General features: G+C 42.3%; 1 protein-coding gene across 3 annotated transcripts in view; it reads left to right on the plus strand.

The window, feature by feature from the left end:
- LOC140478673 (transmembrane protein 255B) overlaps positions 1-20,271 on the plus strand; it is a 74,213-nt gene extending 53,942 nt beyond the window's left edge. For 2 of the 3 annotated variants that reach the window (XM_072571918.1, XM_072571921.1), the window contains exons 4-9: positions 9,064-9,153; positions 9,665-9,745; positions 13,222-13,307; positions 15,192-15,351; positions 16,933-17,082; positions 18,307-20,271. In XM_072571918.1, coding sequence (XP_072428019.1) covers positions 9,064-9,153; positions 9,665-9,745; positions 13,222-13,307; positions 15,192-15,351; positions 16,933-17,082; positions 18,307-18,453 — 714 coding nt within the window. In that variant the 3' untranslated portion in view covers positions 18,454-20,271. The remainder of the gene's footprint in view (positions 1-9,063; positions 9,154-9,664; positions 9,746-13,221; positions 13,308-15,191; positions 15,352-16,932; positions 17,083-18,306) is intronic. The other variant, XM_072571919.1, reaches the window with a different exon arrangement.
- Positions 20,272-25,214: the final 4,943 nt, after the last annotated feature.

Here is a 25,214-nt window from a genome sequence, read left to right on the forward strand (position 1 = left end):
TCTCTTTTCCATTATTTTTCCCTGGGGGTGGGGTGGTGGGGGGCTTGTTCTTTACTCTCTCTTTGGTTTCCTTTTTACAAGTCATGCGCTTATTCAATTTGTGTGGGGGGGGTGGGTGGGACACACTTTTAACTTTGGTTTTATAGAACACTTGAATTTGTCTACTCCATTCTACAATGCCTGGGCCAAGGGCAGGGCCCTAGTTAGGAGAGGTTGTGGTGGGGTTACTGACAGGTAATCACGCCCCCGGGGGCAAGGGGGAAAGTCTCCTTTTAAATATGTTTTCTGTTTTTTTTTACTTTGGAATAGTTTTTAATTGTGTTGGTGCAAATGTTTTAAAGAATTTTTTCATTTGTGAATTTTCTACGGTTTCTATTCAAGGTATTTTGGATGGGGTTCTTCCTCCTGGGGGTCTTGGACGATCATGGCTAGCCATTCGTTTAGGTGGTGCACCTGGAATGTCAAGAGGAGTAATTCACCAATCAAAAGGAAAAAGTTATTATCAAGTCTCAAAAAAGAAAGGGTTGACATGGTTCTCTTACAGGAGACACATCTACTCGACAAAGAGCACTTAAAACTACAACAGGGTGGGCTCGATTAGGCTTTTTTCTCACCTTTCAGTTCAAAAAGTAGGGAGTAGTCATTCTCATTCAGAAAAATCTTCCTTTCCAAATGTTAAGCCAGATAAAAGATTAGTCTGGACGGTATATACTGATCAAAGCCCTTATATATGGAGAGGAGTATGGAATTTTGAATCTTTATTGCCCCCCCCAGCGCACCCATTTAAATTTGTAATGGAAACATTCACTAAGTTGATGGCTTTTGGCGTCCGCCATACAATTATAGGAGGAGATTTTAACTGTATTATGGACCCAGAGACAGGTAGGATACCTAGGAGCACTACGGGTATATCTCTGAGATCTAGACAACTGGCAGATCTGAATAAGGAGCTCGGACTAGTAGATGTGTGGAGGTGCCTTCATCTCCAGGGGAGAGACTTTACTTTCTACTCTAACCCACACAAGTGCCACACCAGAATTGATATGTTCTTTGCTCCCTCGATCCTTCTGAATTCCATAAAATAGGTAATATAGTTATTTCTGATCATGCCACAGTGTATATGGAAGTCAAGACTAGGGACGATGGGATAGGCCCCTGAAATTGGCGTATGGATTCTTTCTTATTGAAGGATAGCAAATTTATAAAATATTTTTCTCAGGAATTCAAAACCTTTTTGGAAATTAATTCAGGCACGGGCAGTAACCCATCGACGATGTGGGAGACCATTAAAGCTAATGCACGAGATTTGATCATCTCATATTCTGTGACCCAGAAAAGATAAAAGGGAGAACAACAGCACCTGCTCGAGGCTCACTTGAAGGCAGCGTATGTTGATAGGCCCTCTGTTATCAAGCTACAAAGTGAATACCACACTTACCCAAACAGCAAAGAGGGAAATATTATTCGCAAAGCAGAGATTATATGAATATGGCGACAAGCACGGCAGGTACCTAGCATATCTTGCTAGGAATAAAAAGGCTCCTAAAGCTATTACGTCCATTTGAGAAAGTGCTGGTATTCTGACCTGTGATTGTAAAAAGATTAATACAGCCATTAGAAAGTTCTATTTTGAACTGTATAAATCGTAGGACTGTGAGGATAGAACTGAGAAGATGGAGTCCTTTAAAAACTTGGCCTTTCTGGTTTAACCTCGGAGCAGGTAGTGGTCTTGAATGCCCCCCTGACTACCCAGGAAGTACTCAACGCAATTAGACAGCTCCAGAGTGGCAAAACACCTGGACCAGATGGATTCCAGGTTGAGTTTTATAAAGAATTTATAGGGGAACTGGCTGGTCCACTTAAATTCATGTATAATCACTCACATACTCAGGGCTGTCTCCCGCCTTCGTTGAGAGAAGCAAATATTTCTCTCATTCTTAAAAAAGGAAAGGCCCCAGAAGATTGCTTATCATATAGACCCATATCCTTGCTAAATGTGGTTTTTAAATTCCTTTCTAAAACGTTAGCATTAAGATTGGAGAGGGTCTTACCACACATCATAAAAGAGGACCAGACGGGGTTTATAAAGGGCCATACATCAACTAATGATATTAGAAGGGTCTTAAATATGATACAAGCCTGTCAACAGGGAACAATACCGGGTTTAGTTGTCTCCTTGGACGCAGAGAAGGCATTTGATCGGGTAGAACGGCCATATCTCTTTTATACACTGAAAAGGTTCAGTGTTGGAGAGGTATTTACTAAATGGATTTCAGTATTATATAATGATCCCAAAGCAGCCGTAATCACTAATGCTTTAGGTTCGGATAGCCTCAGTGTGGCAGGAGATATTGTCAGGGATGTCCTCTCTCACCATTATTATTCATGCTAGTGATTGAATCACTGGCAGAAGCTATACAAACTGACCCGAGCATAACGGCTCAGAGGGTTGGTTCAGGTAACCATAAAATCACTCTCTATGTGGATGATGTCCTCCTTTTCTTAAGTGATCCTTTGATATCTGTACCCTGATTAATTCGAGTGGTCAATCTATTTGGTTTGTTCTCAGGTTATAAAATCAATTTTTTGAAATCGGAGGCCATGCCATTGGAAGGTCTTGCCAGTGTATCCAACTTACCGGACGGATTTTGCTTTCCCTTTCGGTGGTCACTGGAAGGTTTTCTATACTTAGGTATTTTTATTACCCCAGTACTTAGTAAAAACAATGACTGTAGATGCTGGAAACCAGATTCTGGATTAGTGGTGCTGGAAGAGCACAGCAGTTCAGGCAGCATCCAAGGAGCAGTAAAATCGACGTTTCGGGCAAAAGCCCTTCATCAGGAATACCTGAAGGGCTTTTGCCCGAAACATTGATTTTACTGCTCCTCGGATGCTGCCTGATTAGCTACCCCAGTATTTGGTCAGCTGTATAAAGCCAATTTTGTGCACTGAGAGAAACTAAGGCAGGACCTTCAACGCTGAGGAGATCTCCCAATATCCTGGTTAGGCAGAGTAGCCCTAGTTAAGATGATTATTCTACCTCGTCTTCTCTATCCTGTGAGAATGCTCCCCCTGATGCTGCCGAGACAGGCGTTGAGTAAGCTCTACACCTGGCACGGCTCCTTTATTTGGAATCAAAGACGGCCCGTTATCAAATTAGAAAAGCTGCAGCTTCCACAAGCAAGGGGGGGACTGGATTTTCCAGACTTTAGGAGGTATCAATTAAGCTCCTTTATTATCCTATGTAGCTGATTGGGTCTCTTGTGACCCACAATCAATCTGGTTAGATATTGAGACCTCCCAAGCAAAATGTCCCCTTTAATTTATTTAATTATTTATGGACAAGATGAGGGTTATCATGGACTATTGTAAAAACCCTATTGCATTAATACAATTAAAGCCTGGAGGATAATGCGACAAGATGAGGGTAACCTGCAAAAAACCTCCCCTTATACTCCTATAGTGGGAGCATCAGGATTTCAGCCAGGGCTGACAGATGCTACATTTAAAACTTGGAAGTCCAGGGTAATCTCCTGCTTGGGAGACCTGTTCGATGGGGAGGTTATGATGTCCTTTGAGCTGTTGCTGCAGAAGTTTGGACTGTCTAACAGGGACCTTTTTTGGTATTGCCAAATATGAGACTATATACTAAAGAAGACCACACTGATAGTTAATCCCAATAAAGGGAAAGGAGAGTGCTGTGGCTGATGGGGGCCCCCTCAGTCAGTACTCTTTATCACTCATTATATAATAAGGTATCGAAGAACATGGAACGATTATTTAAGACCTGGAATCAAGAATTAGAGTTCGAAGTCTCTTTAGAAATGTAGGATGACATCTGGGAAAATGCCAAAAAGATCTCTGTCTGTAATAGAACTCAGGCAATTCAATTAAAGATACCCTACAAGGCTCATGTGGCACCTGAACGACTCACAAAATTCAAGGCAGGAGCGTCCCCAATGTGTCCTAAATGTAAAACAGAAGTTGGCACACTCACGCATTGTCTATGGACATGCCATAAGATCCGCAGGTATTGGGATAGAGTAGCGAATGCCCTGACAGAGATCTTGGGTACGAAGATTAGATTGGATCCAGTGTCCCTACTTTTGGACCCTTCAGATTTTCCCTCCCTGGATGTGCACAAGAGGAGTTTATTTATCATTCTCTCCTTTTGTGCAAGGAAGAATATTTTAGTGAATTGGGCAGCTGAAGGCCCTCCAGGACTTTTGAACTGGCATAGGTTAATCATGGAATATATCCCCCTTGACTTCCTCACAAATATGGTGCACCAAAATACTGAATTATTCTATAAAATATGGCAGCCCTTTTGAACTATATTGACACGGATATTTCAGCCACACTGTCCAGGGCTTTTGTCTAGCTGTGGTAATGGTTCTGGCTGGTCTGGGGACTCCTGGGAAGAGGAATCCCATATAAATATGGGTTTATTATGACTTGATGTAAATCTATTTTGAGCATGTACTTAGTTACTTAATTATTCTGTTGTATATCGCTAGTAATGTATGATCTCCTATTTTATGTTTTGGTTGTTTGTAGGATAGATTAGTAGTTAGTTGGGGTTTTTCTCTTTTTTTGTTGTTTCGGTTATTATTTATTTCTTTTTCTTTTTTAATTTAATTTTATATTGGTGTTTATACTTGTTGGTATTACTTTTGTAATTTTGTAAAAAAAACTTTAAAAAATTTTCTTTTCTCAATAAAAAATATCTATAACAAAAGAAGGAGGAAAATGAGGTCGAGGTAGACAGGGATCGAGATTAACTTCCAAGGCTTTGAGTCCAGGCCAGCTGAAAACAATTAAAATCAGAAATTTATAACTAGCCAGAATTATTGGAATCCAGAATTGTGGTTCTGGAGGCAGTAATAGAGATAATAAAGGCGCAAGGTCATTGAGAATGTAAAAAAGATCAGAGTTTTAAAATTAATGGTTTTAGGGTTCAATGCTTTCTGCTAATCTTTTCACATAACCTCTGATTTCCTCCAAGTTAACTTTCTCGATTTCTCCTTTATTTCTCTAATTGCCCTGGCTATTAATTACACTTGCCATATTTTATATTCTGTTTATTTTGTTTGCCAGCAGAGAAGCATTAGCTTTGGATGAAAAGCACTCTGGGAAAATCTATCCAATGCAGCTAAAGAGTTTGATGTTTCAAAGTAGAGAAATATCAACTCAATATAATACTCCAAATGAAAGCTATGTGAATAAAATATTGTCTGGGACTTAAGATAACTTGGGGAAACGATAACAAGCACCAAGCTTAGCTAAAGCGAATACCAGAGCTGAACTCCTTTAACGTTAGATTCTAAGAATAGTCACGTGGGCACCATAAACCTAATCCAGTAAAACATGAGAATGTGGTAAAATTCAGCAAGACATAGAGATGCAGAACAAAAAGAACAAAGAGAAGTCCAGCACAGGAACATGCCCTCTGGCCCTCCAAGCCTGTGCTGATCATCTTGCCCTAACTAAACTAAAAATCAAACCTTCTGCCCTTATTCAGTCCGTTTCCCTCTATTCCCTCCCTAATCATGTAACCATCCAGATGCCTCTTAAATGTCACCAGTGTGCCTGCTTTCCCTACCTCCTCTGGTAATGTGCTCCAGGCTCCTACCACTGTCTGTGTGAAAACCTTCCCTCGGACATCTCCCTTAAAATTTCCCCCTCTCCCCTTGAACCTGTGGTCCCCTGTAGTTGAAACTTCAACCCTGGGAAAAAGCTTCTGACTATCCACCATAACTATGCCTCTCATAATTTTGTAGAACACTTACACTGCATAAATGACAAAGAAAATAGCTAGCAATATCGTCTGCTAAAATTACACACAACTGTCTGGACTTTCGGGAGAAGGAGTCACATATTTATTGAGTCGGAGGTCGAGTTCACCATTAACTATCTGTGTTTACTGTACTCTTCAGTATTGCTCTGCTTGAACTTTGTAATATATTCCTAAATGACACCGCACTAAGTGGGACTTGTTTGTCTAGGATGCTAAAGAATTTATTTACAGAATCTCCCAAGTAGGTTTTCAGCAAAGGGGCAGCTTGGAACAAGTCCTGCCCTTGATGTGACCTCAACACAAAACCCAGGGCTAGCACAAACAAACAGCATAGGGCCACAATTCAGCAGATTTCAGCCCCTTCACGTCCAACGTTGGTAATGCAGGGGCAGGACTTCTGTGCAAAGCAATTCCCAGCAATTCAGTCAAAGCGGTCAGACCCTGTAGAGTCCTCACTTAATCTTTTCATCATTGAGTGGGACCTCCCTGAATGAGATTCCGTGTGGGTGGAAACTGCTCACCTTTAGTGCCTTTCTTAGTGTGATTGCTGCTGTCTTCACTGTCAGGACAGACAGTGGGGCTGGAGGAAGTGGAAGTTTACAGTTGCTATCTCCCATCATTCTGAAAGCAACCATCATGCTTTCAACCCTCTCACAGAGCGGCAAACAGATTTAACTGCGACAGGTCCCTGACTGGGTGAAACGATGTGAGTGAGATTCGTAACTACTATTAAAAATTTAATTCACAAGATAACCTGACAATGCAAACTTGAATGGTGTTGTAAGAATCTCAGAATGAGCACGTGCGTTTTTTAAAAGATGAGATGTCACAGGAGGATGGGAAGTTGGAGGGAGCAGGTACAAATCAGACGGAGGAGCTTTCCACCTTCTTCAAGAAACACAGTTCACTCATCATCAGCTGTACCTTAGTGCAAACGACCCACTCCACAAACGTCCACATGCTAATTACTGTAGCGAGTGACATGCAATAACAAGAGGTTTCTCTTCCCAGTCCTGTATCCTTCACTCTGGTGACCCTAATGATCACGATCTCCTTCTCCTCATGGCAGCCTCCCCCTCAGCCGCACCACCCAAACACGTTTTTACATGTATGCTGATGACACCGTGCCTTGGAGTTCTTTGCATGCTGCTTGTCCAGCTGCCAGTTCTAGATGTTCCAAAATTTACTCCAACTAAATACTTGGAAACCAAAACCATTCAATTTGCCCAACGCAAATTCAGCTCCCTAGCCACCAACTCCCACTCCATGGCAATTGTCCCAGGTTCAGCTTGACTGTCTGCAGTCTTGATATCGTAGTTAGCTATTAGCACCATTACTAAAGCAACCTTCCTGACATTACATTCTGGTGCTGCTGAACCCTCACTCATGCCATCATTGCCTTTAGACTTGACTATTCTGACACACTCCCATCTGAGGTGATCTAAAACTCTGCTTCCAGGGTCCAAACTTGCACCAAATGCCATCATACTCCTGTTCACCACATTAAAGACACAATATAAATAAAGATAAGCACTCACCTTGAACAGAAGGTCAGTGAAATGCTGTCACCTATCCCAACAGCCCAGGATGCACCTGCACCCATGGTCACCACTGCAGATGTTAGATAGGAACGAACCCACAGGAAGTGACTGGTCTGGATGGAATCCCGAGCTGTGCACATTGATCCTGTGTGGACCAGCTGGTGGGAGTAGTTGCAGACATCTTTAACCTCTCCTTACTATAATCTGAAATCCCCACCTGTTTCAAGAATCCCTGTACCAATGAAAAATCAGGCAGTGTGCCTCAATGACTCCTACATGGTGGCTCTGGCCTCCATCATTATGAAGTGCTTTGCGAGATTAGTCATAGTCCACATCAACTCCAGCCTACCAGATTACCTTGATCCTTTGCAATTTGCCTACCATTGCAACAGGTCCACAGCAGACACCATCTCCCAGGCCCTACACTCATCCCTGGAACATCAGGATAACAAGGATACCTACGTCAGGCTCTTACTTACTGACTACAGCTCCACCTTCAACACCATCATTCCAAACAAACTGACTTCCAAACTCTCAGGCCTAGGACTCATCTCTCCCCTCTGTAACTGGATCCTCAACTTCCTGATCCATGGATTGCAACAACCAGGAACAATAGGCCACAGCATCTCCTCCTCTATAATCATCAACACTAGTCTCCCACAAGACTGCGTTCTCAGCCCCTTAATATACTCCTTACACATTCACAAGTGTGTGGCCAAATTCAGCTCTAACTCCATTTACAAGTTTGCTGGCAACACCATTGTTGTAGGTTGGATCTCAAACAATGACAAGGCAGAGTACAGGAAGGAGATTGAGAGTAGCATGGTGTCAAGACAACAATCTCTCCATTAACATCAACAAAACGAAGGAGCTGATTGTTAACTTCAGGAAAGAGAGTGGAGGGCACACCCCTGTCCCTATCAACGGGGCCAAGGTGGAAATGATTGACAGCGTCACTTTCCTGGGAATGACAATCACCAGCAATCTGTCCTGGTCTACCCACGTTGACATCATGGTCAAGAAACCACAACAATGTCTCCAAGTCCTCAGGAGGCTAAGGAACTTCAGCATGTCCACTAAGATTCTTACAATTTGTATAGATATACCATAGAAAGCATCCTGACGGCCACATTACCGCTTGGTATGGCAACTGCTCTGCCCAAGACCACAGAATGTTGCGAACACAGCCCAGTCCATCAGACAAACCAGCCTTCCATCCATTGACTCCACCTACACTTCCTGCTGTCTTGGGAAAGCAACCAATATCATCAAAGACCCCTCCCGCCCCGGTTATACTCTCTTCCATTCTCTTCCATCGGGCAGAAGATACATAAGTTTGAAAACACGTACCAACAGATTCAACTGCAGCTTCTTGCCCGCTGTTGTCAGACTTTTGAATAGACCTCTCAAATGTTAATTCTGATCTCTCTCTCTCTCTCTCTCTATGCACCTTCTCTGTGGCTGTACCACTTGGTTCTGCAACTCTGATGCACTTTGTAGGGTACAATCTCCCAGTAGAGCACGCAAAACAACATATTTCACTGTATCTTATTACACATCACTACAATAAATCAGTCACAAGTTGTACTGTCAGAAACTGTAACACCCATCATTGCTCAGCATTAAGCATTTATTCATAAAAGGAAAGTGTCTTTTGAGTTTCATACTAAAATAATGAATCAGTTCAGTTTTTAATTTGCATTTGTTTCCTTTTTCACATGACAGCTGATTGCAGCCATCATCTTCCTCAGTTTTGGAATTATTGGAGCTTTCATCTGTGTCATTGTGGATGGTGTCTTCACAGCTGACAGCATTGTGAGTCACATTTATCTTTCAATCGAGCAGCATGTTACCAAAATACCAGTCCTCAACAAGCAGGTGGATGTGTGTCTCTCTTGCAGCACTCATCTCACCTTAAACTTTGCAGCATTATTCCTGATCTTTAAATGAGGTGTTAGATTGAGGCACCAACTACTTAATCCAACCTTTCAGAGAACTTTTGTAAAACAGAGAGATCTCTCTGTGACCCTTTAGTTGGAGGTCAGAAACAGAGGCTGAGAGTTGGGACAAAGCAACAAGTCTCCGTGTAGAACAGGGCCTGAAGCAGAAATGGGATTTTTTAAATCAATCCTTAGGGAATGTGGGTGTGGGTGCATGTCAGATACAGGGTGTGTGATAAGATCAGTGAGAGTGAATGGGAACAACTTTTGTTAGTAATCTGTTGATAAAACTCTCTTAATGAAGATGTTGGTTTGGATTGTTTTAGAAATTTATTGAATGATGACATTATTGATGATTTTTTTTAAAAAGCATGTTTTGTTCCTAGGATTTAAGACCACTGCGTGCAGGGAGATGCCAGTATTACACCAGTGGACAGAACTTTATTTATGAGAATTACCTGGCAACTGTAAGTGGGAGTAATTTATGAATAAGCAATAATCAGAAACTGTTTGTAACTTTAATTTTGTCTGAAAATTGAGTCAAAGTTTTGTCTTACTGTAGGTTGATTTAAAGGCAGAGATGGATTTCATTTGCAGAATGAAGGGAACCAAAATATATAAAAACATAAAACAAAAATAATTCAATATTTTTATAGTTACAAAGTTGAATATCTGTAACAATACATTCTAAGACATGGAAATGCAAGAAATTAACGTGAGCAGCCGATGTGGTATAGGTTGACTCACAATGCCCTGAAGGAGGGAATTCCAAGATTTTGACCCAACGACACTGAAGGAGTGGTGACAGACTTCCAAGTCGAGATTGTGAGTGGCTTGGAGTGGAATTTGTAAGTGGTGGCGTTCCCTTGTCCTTCTAGATGGAAGTGGTTGTAGGTTTGGAAGGTGCTGTCTGAGGATCTTTGGTGAATTTTTGCACTGTACTGTATAATGTCTATGTCCAAACACAAAGCCATTTTATTTCTTTCCGCTCATGGGAAATTGGGCTTGTTGGTTCAGCCAACATTTATTGTCCTTCCCTAATTAATCTGGAGGAGGTAGTGATGAGCTGCCATTTCGAAGGATGTCCAGTGTTGTTAGGAATTTCTCTTGTATTTCCCACACCTTAGTCTTCTTGTTCACTATCTTTCACTTTTCCTTTTTGCAGACGTCTTCAACCACCTGTTAAAACCCTTGTGCCTACCATGCTGCCCAAGCTCCCTCAATACTAGCCTCATTTGTCTTTGGATAAGTTTTATTGTTCTATTCTCTTCGACCATTCCAGATATTCCTTATCTGCAACAACATTTGCCTGATTTTCTCCTTCTTTTACATGTGGAGAAAGCTTTGGGAAATTAATCCCGCCCAAGTTATTATCTATCATATCGCCCTCAAGTTTATTCAGAGCCACATAGAAGACTCTGAACACTTCAGAGGGGGGCAACTAGGTGAGGCTGGGGGAAAGGTAGCTGGGAATGCGATAGTTGGTGAAGGTAGGGGCGAAGGTGATAGGTCAGAGAGGAGGCTAGAGTGGATAGGTGGAAAGGAAGATGGATAGGTGGGACAAATCATAAGGGTGGTGCTGAGTTGGAGGGTTGGATCCAGGATAAGGTGGGGTAGAAGAGATAGGGAAACTGGAGAAATCGACTTTGATCCTGTATGGTTGGAGGCCCCAAGGCTGACGATGAGGCTTTCTTCCTTCAGGCGTTGGGTGGCTAGAATTTGGCGATGGACGTGGCCCAGGATTTGCATGTTCTAGGCAGAGTGGGGGAGGAGTTGAAGTGTTCAACCTAGGGGCAGTGGGGCTGGTTGGTGCGTGTGTCCCAGAGATGCTTTCTGAAATGATCTGCAAGTTGGTGCCCTGTCTCCCTAGTGTAGAGGAGACCATATCGGGAGCAATGGACACAGTAGAGGTTGCATGTGGAGGTGCAGGGAGGATTAGGGTTAGGGTTAGGGTGTAGTCTCCTCTACATTGGGGAGAAGGACGCCAACTTGCAGAATGTTTCAGAGAACATCTCTGGGACACATGCACCAAACAACCCCACTGCCCTGTGACCGAACACTTTAACACCCCATCCCACTCTGCCAAGGACATGCAAATCCTGGGTCTCCTCCACCAACAAATCCTAGCCACCTGATGCCTGGAGGAAGAACGCCTCATCTTCCGCCTTGGGACCCTCTAACCACACAGGATCAATGTGGAGTTCACCAGTTTCTCTATCTCCCCTTCCTCCACCTCATGCCAGATCCAACCCTCCAACTTGGCACCGCTCTCTTGAACTTCATCTTATTTCCCATCTACCTGCTTCATCCTCTGCTCTGACCTATCACCTTCCCCATCTTCACCTACCTGTCGTATTCCCAGCTACCTTCCCCCTCCCTCCCATTTATCTTTTAGCCTCCTTGGGCACCCCCGTTCCACTCCCACATTCCTGATGAAGGGCTTATGCTCAAAATGTCAACTCTCCTGCTTCTAGGATGCTGCCTGACCTGCTGTGCTTTTCCAGTAACACTCTCTTTGACTCCTGTCTCCAGCATCTGCAGTCCTCACTTTCTCCTACTTTATCCACTAATACAAGGGTCAATAGCCAGAGACAGAGGTTTAAGGTAAGAAGTAGAAAGCTAAGGGGAGATTTGAGGAGAAACTGAGACTCATTGCCGGGAAGGATGGTTGAGTCAGAAACTCTCATTATATTTGAGCTGTTTTTAGATATTCACTTGCATTTCCATAGCCTCCAGGTCTATGGACCAAGAGCTAGAAAATGTTAATCAGTGCTGACATGATGGGCTGAATGGTCTCTTTCTGTGTGTAAAAGTCCAATGGTCAATAAAAACCTACACAACATTTGGACGAAGGTGTAGCGTTATAGCGAATAAACACAAAGAGTTATTACCGATAGCACCATATGATGTCAACAGCAGATTGGAACTGCTTTAATTATTTGCCTACAACATGTATGTGTGAAGCCTGTCATATCTCAGAAATTCATTCTCACTTTTCTATATCCATATAAGGGCAGCACGGTGGCTCAGTGGTTAGCACTGCTGCCTCACAGCGCCGGAGACCCGGGTTCAATTCCCACCTCGGGCCACTGTCTGTGTAGAGTTTGCACATTCTCCTTGTGTCTGCGTGGGTTTCCTCCCACTGTCCAAAGATATGCAGGTCAGGTAAATTGGCTATGCTAAATTGCCCCTAGTGTTAGATGTAGGGGAATGGGTCTGGGTGGGTTGCTCTTCGGAGGGTTGGTTTGGACTGGTTGGGCTGAAGGGCATGTAAGTAATCTTAATAAATATATACCCCTTGCTGATTGTATGTGGGGAAAGGGGTTAGTTCCTTACAATAATGACCCTTGCCCATGGCAAGAACCTGTGAATGGAGGCTGAGCAGGAAACCTGCCTCTTCCCATTTGATGGAAGTGTAGCAGAAGGATTTACAGATTGGTAATCAACTTGGCCACATAATGATACACTTCCCATGGCCATAAAATCCTGAGGTTCAACTTGAACCTGGAGCTTCTGGACCAGAGCTAAGGTCAACAACACTGTACTACAGGACCCTCCTATTTCGGTTATATCTTGAATGTGAGAAACATTGCCACGTCTAATACCATGAGAGACTTGGCCAAGTCGGTGACCACAACAGGATGTTGAGTAACTCCAGCTCAGAGATACAATGCAGAAGCTGCTGGTTGTGATGTGTTTTTTTGGAACACTGAACAGAATCAGATAATGATGATCATCAAAACAATTATTTTCAGAAACAGAAAGAGAAATTGCTGGAAAAGCTCAGCAGATCTGGCAGCAGCCGTGGAGAGAAAGCAGAGTTAATGTTTCGGGTTCAGTGATCCTTCTTCATTTTGTTTTTTTTGAACATGTATTTTCAGGTTTTCTATGACCCATGGATGGGAATTGTTTCACATCTGCCTGTTTTTTCTGTTGGGAGCAGGTGCCTTGCCAGAGTTTCACAGAGTCGTGCAACCTGAAAGTGCGAAGTAACACTTGTTATTGCTGCGAATTGTACAATTGTGCAAAGTGAGTATTTTAACTCTCAGTACCGCACAGATTGGTTATGCTCATTTCGGTGGAGAATGAGAAGATGCACTTGGGAATGGGAAAGAGACACGTGCACTCAGCCAGAGAGATGCATAATGATCCTAAAGACAGAAGTAGTCAATTTCAGGCAAAAATACTTTTGCACAATTTAAATTGATAATCATAGAATCCCTACAGTGTGGAAGCAAGCCATTAAGTCCACACCAACCCTCTGAATAGCATCCCACCCAAACCTATCCCCTCTCCTATTCTATAAACCTGCATTTCCCATACCTCATCCACCTTCCTGGATTGTGGGAGGAAACCCACACAGACACAGGGAGAGTGTACAAACTCCACACAGACAGTCACCCAAGGCTAGAATCGAACTCAGGTCCCTGGTGCTGTGAGGCAGCAGTGCTAACCACTGAGCCACTGCGCTCTTGTTCTCAGTATGTTTATTGTACACATCTTTATATCTAATATTTAGATCACTGAGGCAAAGTATTAATTACTTACAGTTGATACATTAGTTGCTAAAAAAAGTTAGCTTTATATGTCACCCAAGGAACAATAAAAATGAAAATATATCTTCCCTCTATCATACGGTCAGAAGTAGGGATGCTCACTGTTTATTGCACAGTGTTCAGCACTATTCGTGACTCTTCAGATGCTGAAGCAATCTGTGTTTAATTGCAAGAGCAGCACGGTGGCTCAGTAGTTAGCACTGCTGCCTCATAGCACCAGGGTCCCAGGTTCGATTCCAGCCTTGGGTGACTGTGTGTGTGGAGTTTGCACATTCTCCTCTTGTCTGTGTGGGTTTCCTCTGGGGGCTCCAGTTTCCTCCCACAGTCACAAAGATGTGCAGGTTAGGTGAATTGGCCATGATAAATTGCCCATAGTGTTAGGTGCATTAGTCAAAGGGTGGGTGTGGACTGGGGTGGGTTACTCTTCAGAGGGTTGGTGTGGACTTGTTGGGCCAAAGGGCCTATTTCCACACTGTAGGGAATCTAATCTAGTCTCAAACAAGATCTGGACAATATCCAGGCTTGGACTGACAAGTGACAAGTAACATGCACACCACACAAATGCCAGGCTATGGCCATCACCAAGAAGAGACAATCTAACCATCGCCCCTTGACGTTTAATGGTTTTACCATCACTGAATGTCTCATTATCAACATCCTGGGTGTTATCATTGATTAAAAACTCAACAGGACTCACCACATAAATAGAGTGGCTATAACAGCCGGTCAAAAGCTAGGAATACTGACTCCCCAAAGCCTGTCCGCCATATACAAGGCACAGGTCAGGAGTGTGATGGAATACTCCCCACCTACCTGGATGGGTGCAGCTCCAACACGACTCGAAGGAACAGGCAATAAATGCTGGCCAGCCAGTGATGCCCATATTCATGAGTGAATAAAATAATCTCTTCTTGAAAGCTGTTTGTAAATTTGCCCTTAATCGGCTCTACTTGAAAGAGAACAATCTCAAGTTTGCCAAAGATCCAAAATCCTTTAAATCCTGTTATCCTGTTGGTAAATTTTCCCTGCATTCTATCCAAGGCCTTGTGGAAAGTGTACAATGTGCCTGGTCTCTGTTGTATCTAACGTTTACTCAACTGGCTGTCATTGAGCAGTTTGGACTGAAGGGTCTGTTTCTGTGCTGCGTAACTCTATGACTCTATAAAAACACTATTTCCTATGACCGATGACTCTTGCCTTAATGACCTTGATCAGTGAGATTTTGCTAAAGAAGCCCAGTGAAAGAGTGACAAACTGTTCCATCAAATTTGTATCAGAAAAGCTCCTTCACAACTTGCTGTATGAAATCACTCCATCAACTTGTGTGTGGTAGAAAACTATTCTTTCTGTTTTGCAGTGGTGATTATTTGAAGAATTACTTTGAGTTTGTTGGAGTGAAGAGTTGCCAGGAGATTCAATCTGTATACATCATGATTTGGCTGGTAACCACACTCAACATATCTGCTTTCATTTTGGGAATTGCCACCTCCGCTATTCTCGGGAACTTTAAAAACACGGTAAGACGAGGAAAGATACTTCTTTCTTTCAGTTAGCAGTCAGTGTTTTTATTGTGTGTACTTAACAGCTGTGCAATTACATAAAGTACTTATGAGAAAGATCTTACAGTTTTGTAACATATTTTACTTATTTAAATAGCTTAATTATCCCCTCCTGCCTGCTGTATAACACTCTGGCCATGCCAACTGTGGTGGATTCAAAACAGCTGCAGTTGCTCAACACTGGGCACCCACAGAGGACTGTGAGCCATCAACAGCATTGTATTTACCCACAGTCTATAACTTCACAGCCCAGCATCCTTCACTCTGTCAGGGCTTCTCTCCAGATTCAATGAAAGTGCAGGAGGACATGCCCAGAGCAGCACCAGGACTAGCAAAAGGATAGAAACCTGGTAAAGATACAACACAGGAACATACACATGCTTACCAGTGAATACAGCATGCAATACAGTAAAGCTATAATCAAACATCAACACTCAAGAAGCTCAAAACCATTCATGACAAAGTAACCCTCTTGATCACTTTCCAAACTCACAACTACTACCATTGAGAAGTTCAAGGGCAGAAGATACATGGGAACACCAAAACCTTCAAGACTTCCCCCGCCAAGCCACTTACCATCCTGACTTGGAAATATATTACCGTTCCTTCAGTATTACTGGGTCACAATCCTTGAACACCGAAACAGTGTGTCTACTACATGTGTCTACTACATAATGTCCCTGACTTCTCCAGGGACATTAATGATGGGACATAAATGCTGGCCTAGTCAGCAGAACCCAGATCCTGTGAAATGATATTAAAAAGTACCCCTGGTTAATAATTGTCCTCCAGTTCACATCATGTCACCTTTCTTATACTTTGTGACTTTTCTACTCTTCTGGGCAATATCGACATCAGTGCCTTGCCAGACAGCACTATGTTGCATTTGTCATTGAAATTTTTTCCGTTATTCCCTGAAGATTTAACAAGTGGCACTGATTGGGTAAATCAGCTGGTGAAGACTAGAAACCGTTAGTGTTGATGGCAGGAATTAATCCCAGTTTAGGAGGTTTGTAAACAGAATGGTTTATTTTAGGAGCCAAACAAGAACAAGGTTATTAAATTATCCAATAAACTAGTCACATTCCATGCTGGACAATGTTCAAAGCTAAAGTTTCAGTAAATAAGTTACATTTTAAAGCATTGGAAGTACAGTGGAAAAAAACCCCACTGAAAACAGCAGTATTAACAGACAATAAAGCTTAATCACAATAATTTAAAGGGATATAAAAATGGATGTACATTATGGAGCAAAAAAGGTAGATGAGTGGTGTATCATTTTCAATGGGATGGTGGTACTTATTGTAATATTTAGCAGATATAACTAATATTACATTGTGAGTGCCAAATTTTTTTCCATTTCATATTCATTTTCTTGAAGTTGATTGCATTTTTAAAAATTAATTGCAACATTGTACTATCAACCTCTTTGCAATATAGGAAGAATATGTTTTAAGGCAGCACATTAACTGCTGTGGTGCTTACCTCACCAATAAAGATACTGTTTGCTTTGAAACCTTCTGCTTGTGCTTTTTCGAGGAGTCTCTCATTGCACCTGATGTTAGTGTCCAGCTCTTCAACTTTCACAATTCCAGGTGTAATGCTAAAGAGGAGACACAGAGCCAGCCCCACACATCTCCCTCAGCACCTCTCCTTCTTCAAGAACAAGGTGTCGATACAGTGCAGCAGGTATGTTGCCTTTCTGATTTGGATGTTTAAAAGTTTGCGTATTATTCCTAAGTGTCTCCACCTGAGATCTGCTGCAAGTTGGAAACAATTTACCATTTGACCTATTTCTCTTGAAGTCTCCCCTTCATGATGGATTAGTTGAATTCAGTAATACTTCACTACATCTGGGAATAGTCAGTGAAGAAAAAATATTTTCTTTTTCCATTCAAGTACTGACATCAATTTAAATCACCTTGAATGTTATCACCCTTCAAGTGATTGTCCAAATACTTTTTAAAGAATATAAGGTTTCCCTCCTCAACTCCCCTCCCAGGCAGTACATTCCAAACCCACACCACCCTCTCAATAAAAAAAGCTTTTCCTCAGTTTCCTTCCTTACCACGTAAAATTATCCCCCCTTGTTATTGACCCTTCAACCACTGGGCCCAGCTGTGCTGTATCCCCCTTGTGCATGGCCCTCATAATCTGAGACACCTCCATTAGGTCCCAGTCAAATGGTACCTTGATACAGGGGAAGCAATGGCCTAGTGGTATTATCGCCAGACTGTTCATCCAGAAACCCAGGGAATGTTCTGGGAACCTGGGTTTGAATCCTGATGGTGGAATTTGAATTCAGTCAAAATGTGGAATTAGGGGTCTAATGATAACCAAGAAACCATTGTTGATTGTCAGAAAAGTGCATCTGGTTCACTAATGTCCTTTACAGAAGAATCATCCTGGCCTGCATATGACTCCAGACCCACAGCAATGTGGTTGACTCTTATCTGTCTGATGACAGCAATACCCTCATCCTGTATTTTTAAAAATTCCAGGATTGTCCCTCTCATCTCACTTCTCTATGTTTGAGCTAAAAACTTACAAACTTAACTGGTCCATGAGGATCATCCTGTCTCTGAACTTGTAATCTCAGCTGGAGATTTTACTGTTTCAGTGTAAATGGGTCAGGAATCCAAATGTTCATACTGTAGCCTCCTTGTGAGGAACTGGGCTTTGTACCTTCGTAAGACAAATTTACTGAATCATTTTCAAACATTCCTCTGTCTCTAGCTCATAACGACTGTGATAAAAGCTCACTGATGAAGATACATTTCTGTAATCAAAGTGTAACTTTGGTTAGAAGATGAGTTTATAATCATTGCAATTAACATTTATAGAATTTTGGATAATAGCACTTTAAAAAAACACAAATATGGATTAATACTGTTGTCCTCTCTCTCCCCTCAGAGACCCTCTGTTCATTACATGTCAATGCCAGCAGCTACATCTTTACCTTGTTATAATCACAGCCACACGAAGATGGATAACAACCCCCCACCATTTGCCCCACTGTATAACTTTTTGCCAGAAAAGCCACTGGGATATCCGATATGATCAGTGATCGCCCGCTTCTGTGTAAAGTGAACAGCTCCAGCAGTAAAAGTTGAGCCTTCAGATCTGAGGCTTAAAAAGATTAGATCAAAGAAATGATTTTGAGGGATATGAAACTGGTGATAGTGAGTTAGCAGCAAGTTCTAAATCTTTCCAGTTTCTATTACCTTTGTCTCCAATTTTTATTGATTTCAATGTTTAATAGCTACTGACTTGGAATTGCCTGTGTGAACAAAACCATCTTCTCCTGCTTCACCCAGCAACATAATTCCACAAAATCTCTTTAAATGAATTAAAAGATTAAAATTTACCCTATAGATTTATTTAGTCATTGTGTCATCAGTATGTCATACATATGATGTAGATAATATTAAGTATTGGCTCTCTGTTAAACCATTGTAAATATTTATATCATGCAAACGGTATTTTCAAACTATTAACTGTTAAATAGAATCCATTTATAAAGAAAGTACCTATAATACTGCAGAATGGGACGACATTCCTACTCCTACATGCAGTTATCATCTGTAGCTAATCCGATTCAATCCATTAGGAACGGTGCAAAAGAATCATATAGACAAACAGGACTCCAGTTTCTGAAGCACCATTATACTAATTGCATTGGCTTGAATGGACTGTGTGTTTCAGGATTAAACTTGCATGTTCTCTTGTCCTCCTGAATCCTGCTTAAACCTGAGCCTATAAAACACAACTGCTTATATCTGAAATCACACTAAGTCCTGTTCACCCACTCCCCACTGCCTCTATTCATGTGTATTGGCTCCAACGCCACTTCCCTATCGCCATAATCTCCTTCAGCCCTATAGCCCTCTAACTCACAGTGTTCCTCCAACTCTATCTTTTTGTGCATCTCCTAATTACTTCCCCTCAAATTGCTAGCCATACTGTTGAGACTGCACTCTGAATAGTCTTGCTCAAATGCTCCCTTTCCTTTACGATATAATCCAATCAGAATTACAGATTGGTGACTGCAAAGAAGGTGACAACTAGATCAGCTGTGACTGACCTTGGCTTTCTCAATCAGCAATACATCTAGTGGCATTATCTCACCTTCTCCTTATTCAATTGTGGAGGCAGGTTCATTCAAGGCTTTTAAAAGTGAATTGGATTATTATTGAAGGAAGAAGAATGTGCAAGTGAATAGGGAGAAGACGCTGTTCAACAGTCCCTGCATGAAAGTTTTTCCTCATGTTGTCATTACATTTTTTGTCAATGACCTTCAATCTGTTCCCTTTGGTTCCTGAGCATTTCATTGCTGCAGACAGTTTCTCCATGTCCCCTCTGTTCAGACTCTTCACAATCTTGAACCCCTCCTCGAACCTTCCTCTCAATTTCCCTTTCAAGAGCAAACTCTTCTGAATTTCCCAATTTATCTCTGCAATTTAACCTGGAATAATTATTTTGAATATTTTATGCATTGTCTGTTATGCATCATTCTGAAAGTGTGAACCAGACACAATATCCAATTAAGGTTGGATGCTGATTTATATAAATTTCCTATACCCTCCTTGCTCTTTTTCTCTGAGTCATATGTCACAGAAACAGACCCTGTGTCCAGCCAGTCCATGCCGAACGTAGTCCCAAACTAAACTAATCCCTCCTGGCTGCTCCTGGTCCATATCCCTCCAAACCTTTCCTATTCATGTACTTATCCAAATGTCTTTTAAATGTTGCAATTGGGCCCACATCCACCACTTCCTCAGGAAGTTCATTCCATACATGAACCACCCTCTGTAAAAAATTTGCCTATTGTCTTTTTTAAAATCTCTCTCCTCTCACTTTAAATGTGCCCCCCCCCCCCCCCCCAGTCTTGAACTCTTCCATCCATGGAAAAGACACCAACTCTATCTATATCCCTCATTATTTTATAAACTCCTATAAGGTCACCTCTCAATCTCTTACACTCCAGTGAAAAATGTCTCAGCCTTTCTTTATAACTCAAGCCTTTCATGTGCACCAACATCCTGGTAAATCTCTTCTGAACCCTCTCCAGCTTAATAATATTCTTCCTAGAACTAGGCAACCAGAACTAGACACTGTATTCTAGAAGACACTTCACCAATGTCATGTACAACCTGAACATGATGTCACCAACTCCTACACTCCAAAGGACTGAGCAATGAAGGAAAGCATATCAAATACCTTTTTAACACCCTGTCTATATGTGACACAAACTTCAAAGAATTATGTTCCTGAATCCCTCAGTCCCTCTGTTCTACAACACTACCCAAGACCCTACCATTAACTGTATAAGCTCTTCTATTGTCTGTTTTATCAAATACAATACCTCGCTTTTATCCAGATTGAACTCCATCTGCCATTTTTCAGCCCATTGACCCATTTGGTCAGGATCCCTTTGCTATCTTAGAAAACCTTCTTCACTGTCTACTATGCCACGTGTTTTGGTATCATCCACCAACTTACTAACTATGCCTCCCGTACCCGTGGGGGATATGCTCCAAGACCGACTGCGGAACCCAAAAACTACGGATAGGAACAACCCCATTCATTTAAATGGGAAATTTACCTTCCCAGCAGCCTCCTGGTCCTTGGTTCTGGAAGGTTCCCTATAATATGTTTGGGCTGCAGCAAACTGCAGCTAACTGAAACCTCAGAAAACAACTCTGTGGATACAGGGGCCGCCCTGTATTCTCATCCAAATCATTTATGTAAATGACAGAGAGTGGGCCCTGCACCAATCCCTGTGGAACACTGCTGGTCACAAGCCTCCAGTCTGAGAAACGACCCAACACCACCCTGTTTCCTGCTGTGACCTGACGATCTGATCTCTCAGGATGTGAAAATAAATACTTTGCACCTCCAGTCAAATCCTAGCTCTTTATCTTAAAACAATCTGACATCAACTTCATGTGAGACTAACAGGAAGTGGAGAGTGCAGCACCTTCTGTGGATCAAGTGACTCATGTTAAGAAAGTAATTATTTCAACATCTGTTTTGTGTAACCAAGTGCAAGCTCTCACTCTACACCTACATCTCAGCGGAGAAAGTGAGGACTGCAGATGCTGGAGATCAGAGCTGAAAAATGTGTTGCTGGAAAAGCGCAGCAGGTCAGGCAGCATCAAAGGAGCAGGAGAATCAACGTTTCGGGCATGAGCCCTTCTTCACGATTGCTGAAAGGCTCATGCCCAAAACGTCGACTCTCCTGTTCCTTGGATGCTGCCTGACCTGCTGCGCTTTTCCAGCAACAATTTTTCAGATCTCCATCTCAGCAAACAATTCAGAAAATAATGCTGAATTTACTACTTTGATACATATACATCTTGAAAGTGTATGAAAGAGATCTAGCATATTGTGATGTTAATTAATACAATGACTATTAAAATTTTAAAATAAAACTGACCACGTTTTTTGAAATTTTCATTTTATTACACCTCAGAAATTGAGTGACCAATTCTTATAGCGAGAAGATCATTACATACTAGAATTAATGTCAAGTTCTGTACACAGAACATCCTCGATTATCTGAACATCAATTATCCAAATTTCGGAATATCTGAACGAGATCTCAAGGTCCAGTAAAAATGCTATCCATTATCCAAACAATCTCATATCTGAACTCTCAGTTATCCAAACAAAATACTCCCACCCGTCTCATTTGGATAACCGTGATTGTTCTGTAATTGAGCAACACTAAAAAACAATTTGTCAAAACCTTCTGTGTTACATTCATTTGGACAATTCACAGGAACTACCAATGTAAAGGAAAAAGAACATTGATACTGTACAAGAGGAAAGTGCCAATTGGTTGGCAAGTACACTCTGATTGGCATATCACTGCCATGGAGAATGCATCAGTGAAATGATATCGACAGGTTATTATTAAACTGGAGAGAGTTCAGAAAAGATTTACCGGGATGATTGCTGGGAATGGATGGTTTGAGCTACAAGGAGAGGCTGGAACTTCTTTCATTAGAGCATAGGAGGTTGAGATGTGACCTATAGCTGTTAATAAAATCATGAGGGATATAAATAAGGTGAATGGCAGGTCTCTTTCCCCTAGGGTGGAGGATTTGAAGACTATTTTTAAGGGGCATATTTTTAAGGTGAGAGGAGAAAGATTCAAGAAGGTCCCGAGGGGGAACTTTTTTTATATAGAGAGTGGTTTGTGTGTGGACTGAATTTCCAGAGGAAATGGTGGATGCAGGTACCATAACCATGTTTAAAAGACATTTGAATAAGAAAGGTTTGAAGGGAACGGGGCCTGGTATGAGCAGGTGGGAACAGTTTAGTTTGAGATTGGACTGGTTGGACCAAAGGGTCTGCTTCCATTTGTCCCCTTCCATTACATAGGTGCAGGACCTGGAGTGTAGGGAGGTTAGGAATATGGCATCAATCTTAAAGGAGGGTGCCTGTAAACAGAAGAGTGGCTTGAAGTGTGTATACTTTAATGCCAGAAGTATACGAAATAAGGTAGGTGAACTCGCAGCGTGGGTTGGTACCTGGGACTTCGATGTTGTGGCTATTACGGAGACGTGGCTAGATCAGGGACAGGATTGGCTGTTGCAGGTTCCAGGGTTAAAATGTTTTAGTAGGGTTAGAGGTGGGGGCAAAAGAGGGGGGGGTGTGGCTTTGCTTGTCAAAGATAGTATTACAGCGGTTGAAAGGAAGATGGACGAAGATTTGCCATCTGAGGTAGTTTGGGTTGAGGTTAGGAATAGGAGAGGTGAGGTCACCCTGTTAGGAGTCTTTTACAGGCCTCCTAATAGTCCTAGAATCGTTGAAGAAAGGATTGCGAAGATGATTCAGGAGAAGAGTGACAGTAATAGGGTGATTGTTATGGGAGACTTTAACTTTCCTGATATTGATTGGGAAAGCTATAGCTCAAGTTCGTTAGATGGGTCAGTGTTTGTGCAATGTGTGCAGGAGAGTTTCCTGACACAATATGTAGATAAGCCAACAAGAGGTGAGGCCATACTGGATTTGGTTCTGGGTAACGAACCAGGCCAGGTATTAGAACTAGAGGTGGGTGAGCACTTTGGGGACAGTGACCACAATTCGGTGATTTTTACTCTAGTGATGGAGAGGGATAAGTGTGTACTACAGGGCAAGAGTTATAGCTGGGGGCAGGGAAATTATGACGCGTTGAGGCATGACTTAGGATGTGTGGATTGGAAAAGTAGATTCCAAGGCAAGAGCGTAATTGATATGTGGAACTTGTTCAAGGAGCAACTATTGAGTGTCCTTGATAAGTACGTACCTATCAGGCAGGGAGGAAAGGGTCGTGTGAGGGAGCCGTGGTTTAATAAGGAGTTGGAATCCCTTGTTAAATGGAAGAGGGCGGCCTTTGTAAAGATGAGGCGTGAAGGTTCAATAGGGGCAATTGAGAGTTATAAGGTAGCCCGGAAGGACCTGAAGAGAGAGCTAAGAGCAGCAAGGAGGGGACATGAACGGTCCTTAGTTGGTAGGATTAGGGAAAACCCTAAGGCTTTCTATAGGTATGTTAGGAATAAAAGAATGACTAGGGAAGGAATAGGTCCAATCAAGGATAGTAATGGGAAGTTGCGTGTGGAGGCTGAAGAGATTGGGGAGGCGCTGAATGAATACTTTTCGTCAGTATTCACTCAGGAACAGGACATTGTTGTCGATATGAATACTGAGGCACGAATAAGTAGAATGGATGGCTTTGAGATATGTAGAGAAGAGGTGTTGGAAATTCTGGCAAGGGTGAAAATAGATAAGTCCCCTGGGCCTGATGGCATTTATCCTAGGATTCTCTGGGAAGCAAGGGAGGAGATTGCAGAGCCATTGGCCTTGATTTTTGTGTCCTCTTTGTCGACAGGAGTAGTGCCAGAGGACTGGAGGCTAGCAAACGTGGTTCCCTTGTTCAAGAAGGGGAGTAGGGATAATCCTAGTAACTATAGGCCAGTGAGTCTCACTTCTGTTGTGGGCAAAGTCTTAGAGAGAATTGTAAGGGATAGGATTTGTGCACATCTGGATAAGAATGATGTGATCAAGGATAGTCAGCATGGTTTTGTGAAGGGCAGGTCGTGCCTCACAAACCTTATTGAATTCTTTGAGAAGGTGACTAAGGAGGTAGATGAGGGGAAAGCGGTAGATGTGGTATATATGGATTTTAGTAAGGCGTTTGATAAGGTCCCCCATGGTAGGCTACTGCAGAAAATACAGAGATATGGCATAGAGGGTGAGTTGGAGGTTTGGATTAGGAATTGGCTCTCTGGAAGAAGACAGAGGGTAGTAGTTGATGGCAAAGGTTCATCTTGGAGTGCCGTCACTAGCGGTGTTCCGCAAGGATCTGTTTTGGGACCATTGCTGTTTGTCATTTTTATAAATGACCTGGAGGAAGGGTTAGAAGGTTGGGTGAGCAAGTTTGCGGATGATACAAAAGTCGGAGGAGTTGTAGACAGTGAGGAAGGATGTGGCAGGTTACAGCGGGATATAGAGAAGCTGCAGAGCTGGGCAGAAAGGTGGCAAATGGAGTTCAATGTAGCTAAGTGTGAAGTGATTCACTTTGGTAAGAGTAATAAAAAGATGGATTACTGGGCTAATGGTAGACTACTTGGTAGTGTGGAAGAGCAGAGGGATCTTGGTGTCCATGTACACAGATCTCTGAAAGTTGCCACCCAGGTAAATAGTGCAGTGAAGAAGGCATATGGCGTACTGGCTTTTATTGGTAGAGGAATTGAGTTCCGGAGTCCTGAGGTCATGCTGCAGTTGTATAAGACTCTGGTGCGGCCGCATCTGGAATATTGTGTGCAGTTTTG

The sequence above is a fragment of the Chiloscyllium punctatum genome, chromosome 6, assembly GCF_047496795.1.
Source record: "Chiloscyllium punctatum isolate Juve2018m chromosome 6, sChiPun1.3, whole genome shotgun sequence".
Taxonomy (NCBI): domain Eukaryota; kingdom Metazoa; phylum Chordata; class Chondrichthyes; order Orectolobiformes; family Hemiscylliidae; genus Chiloscyllium; species Chiloscyllium punctatum.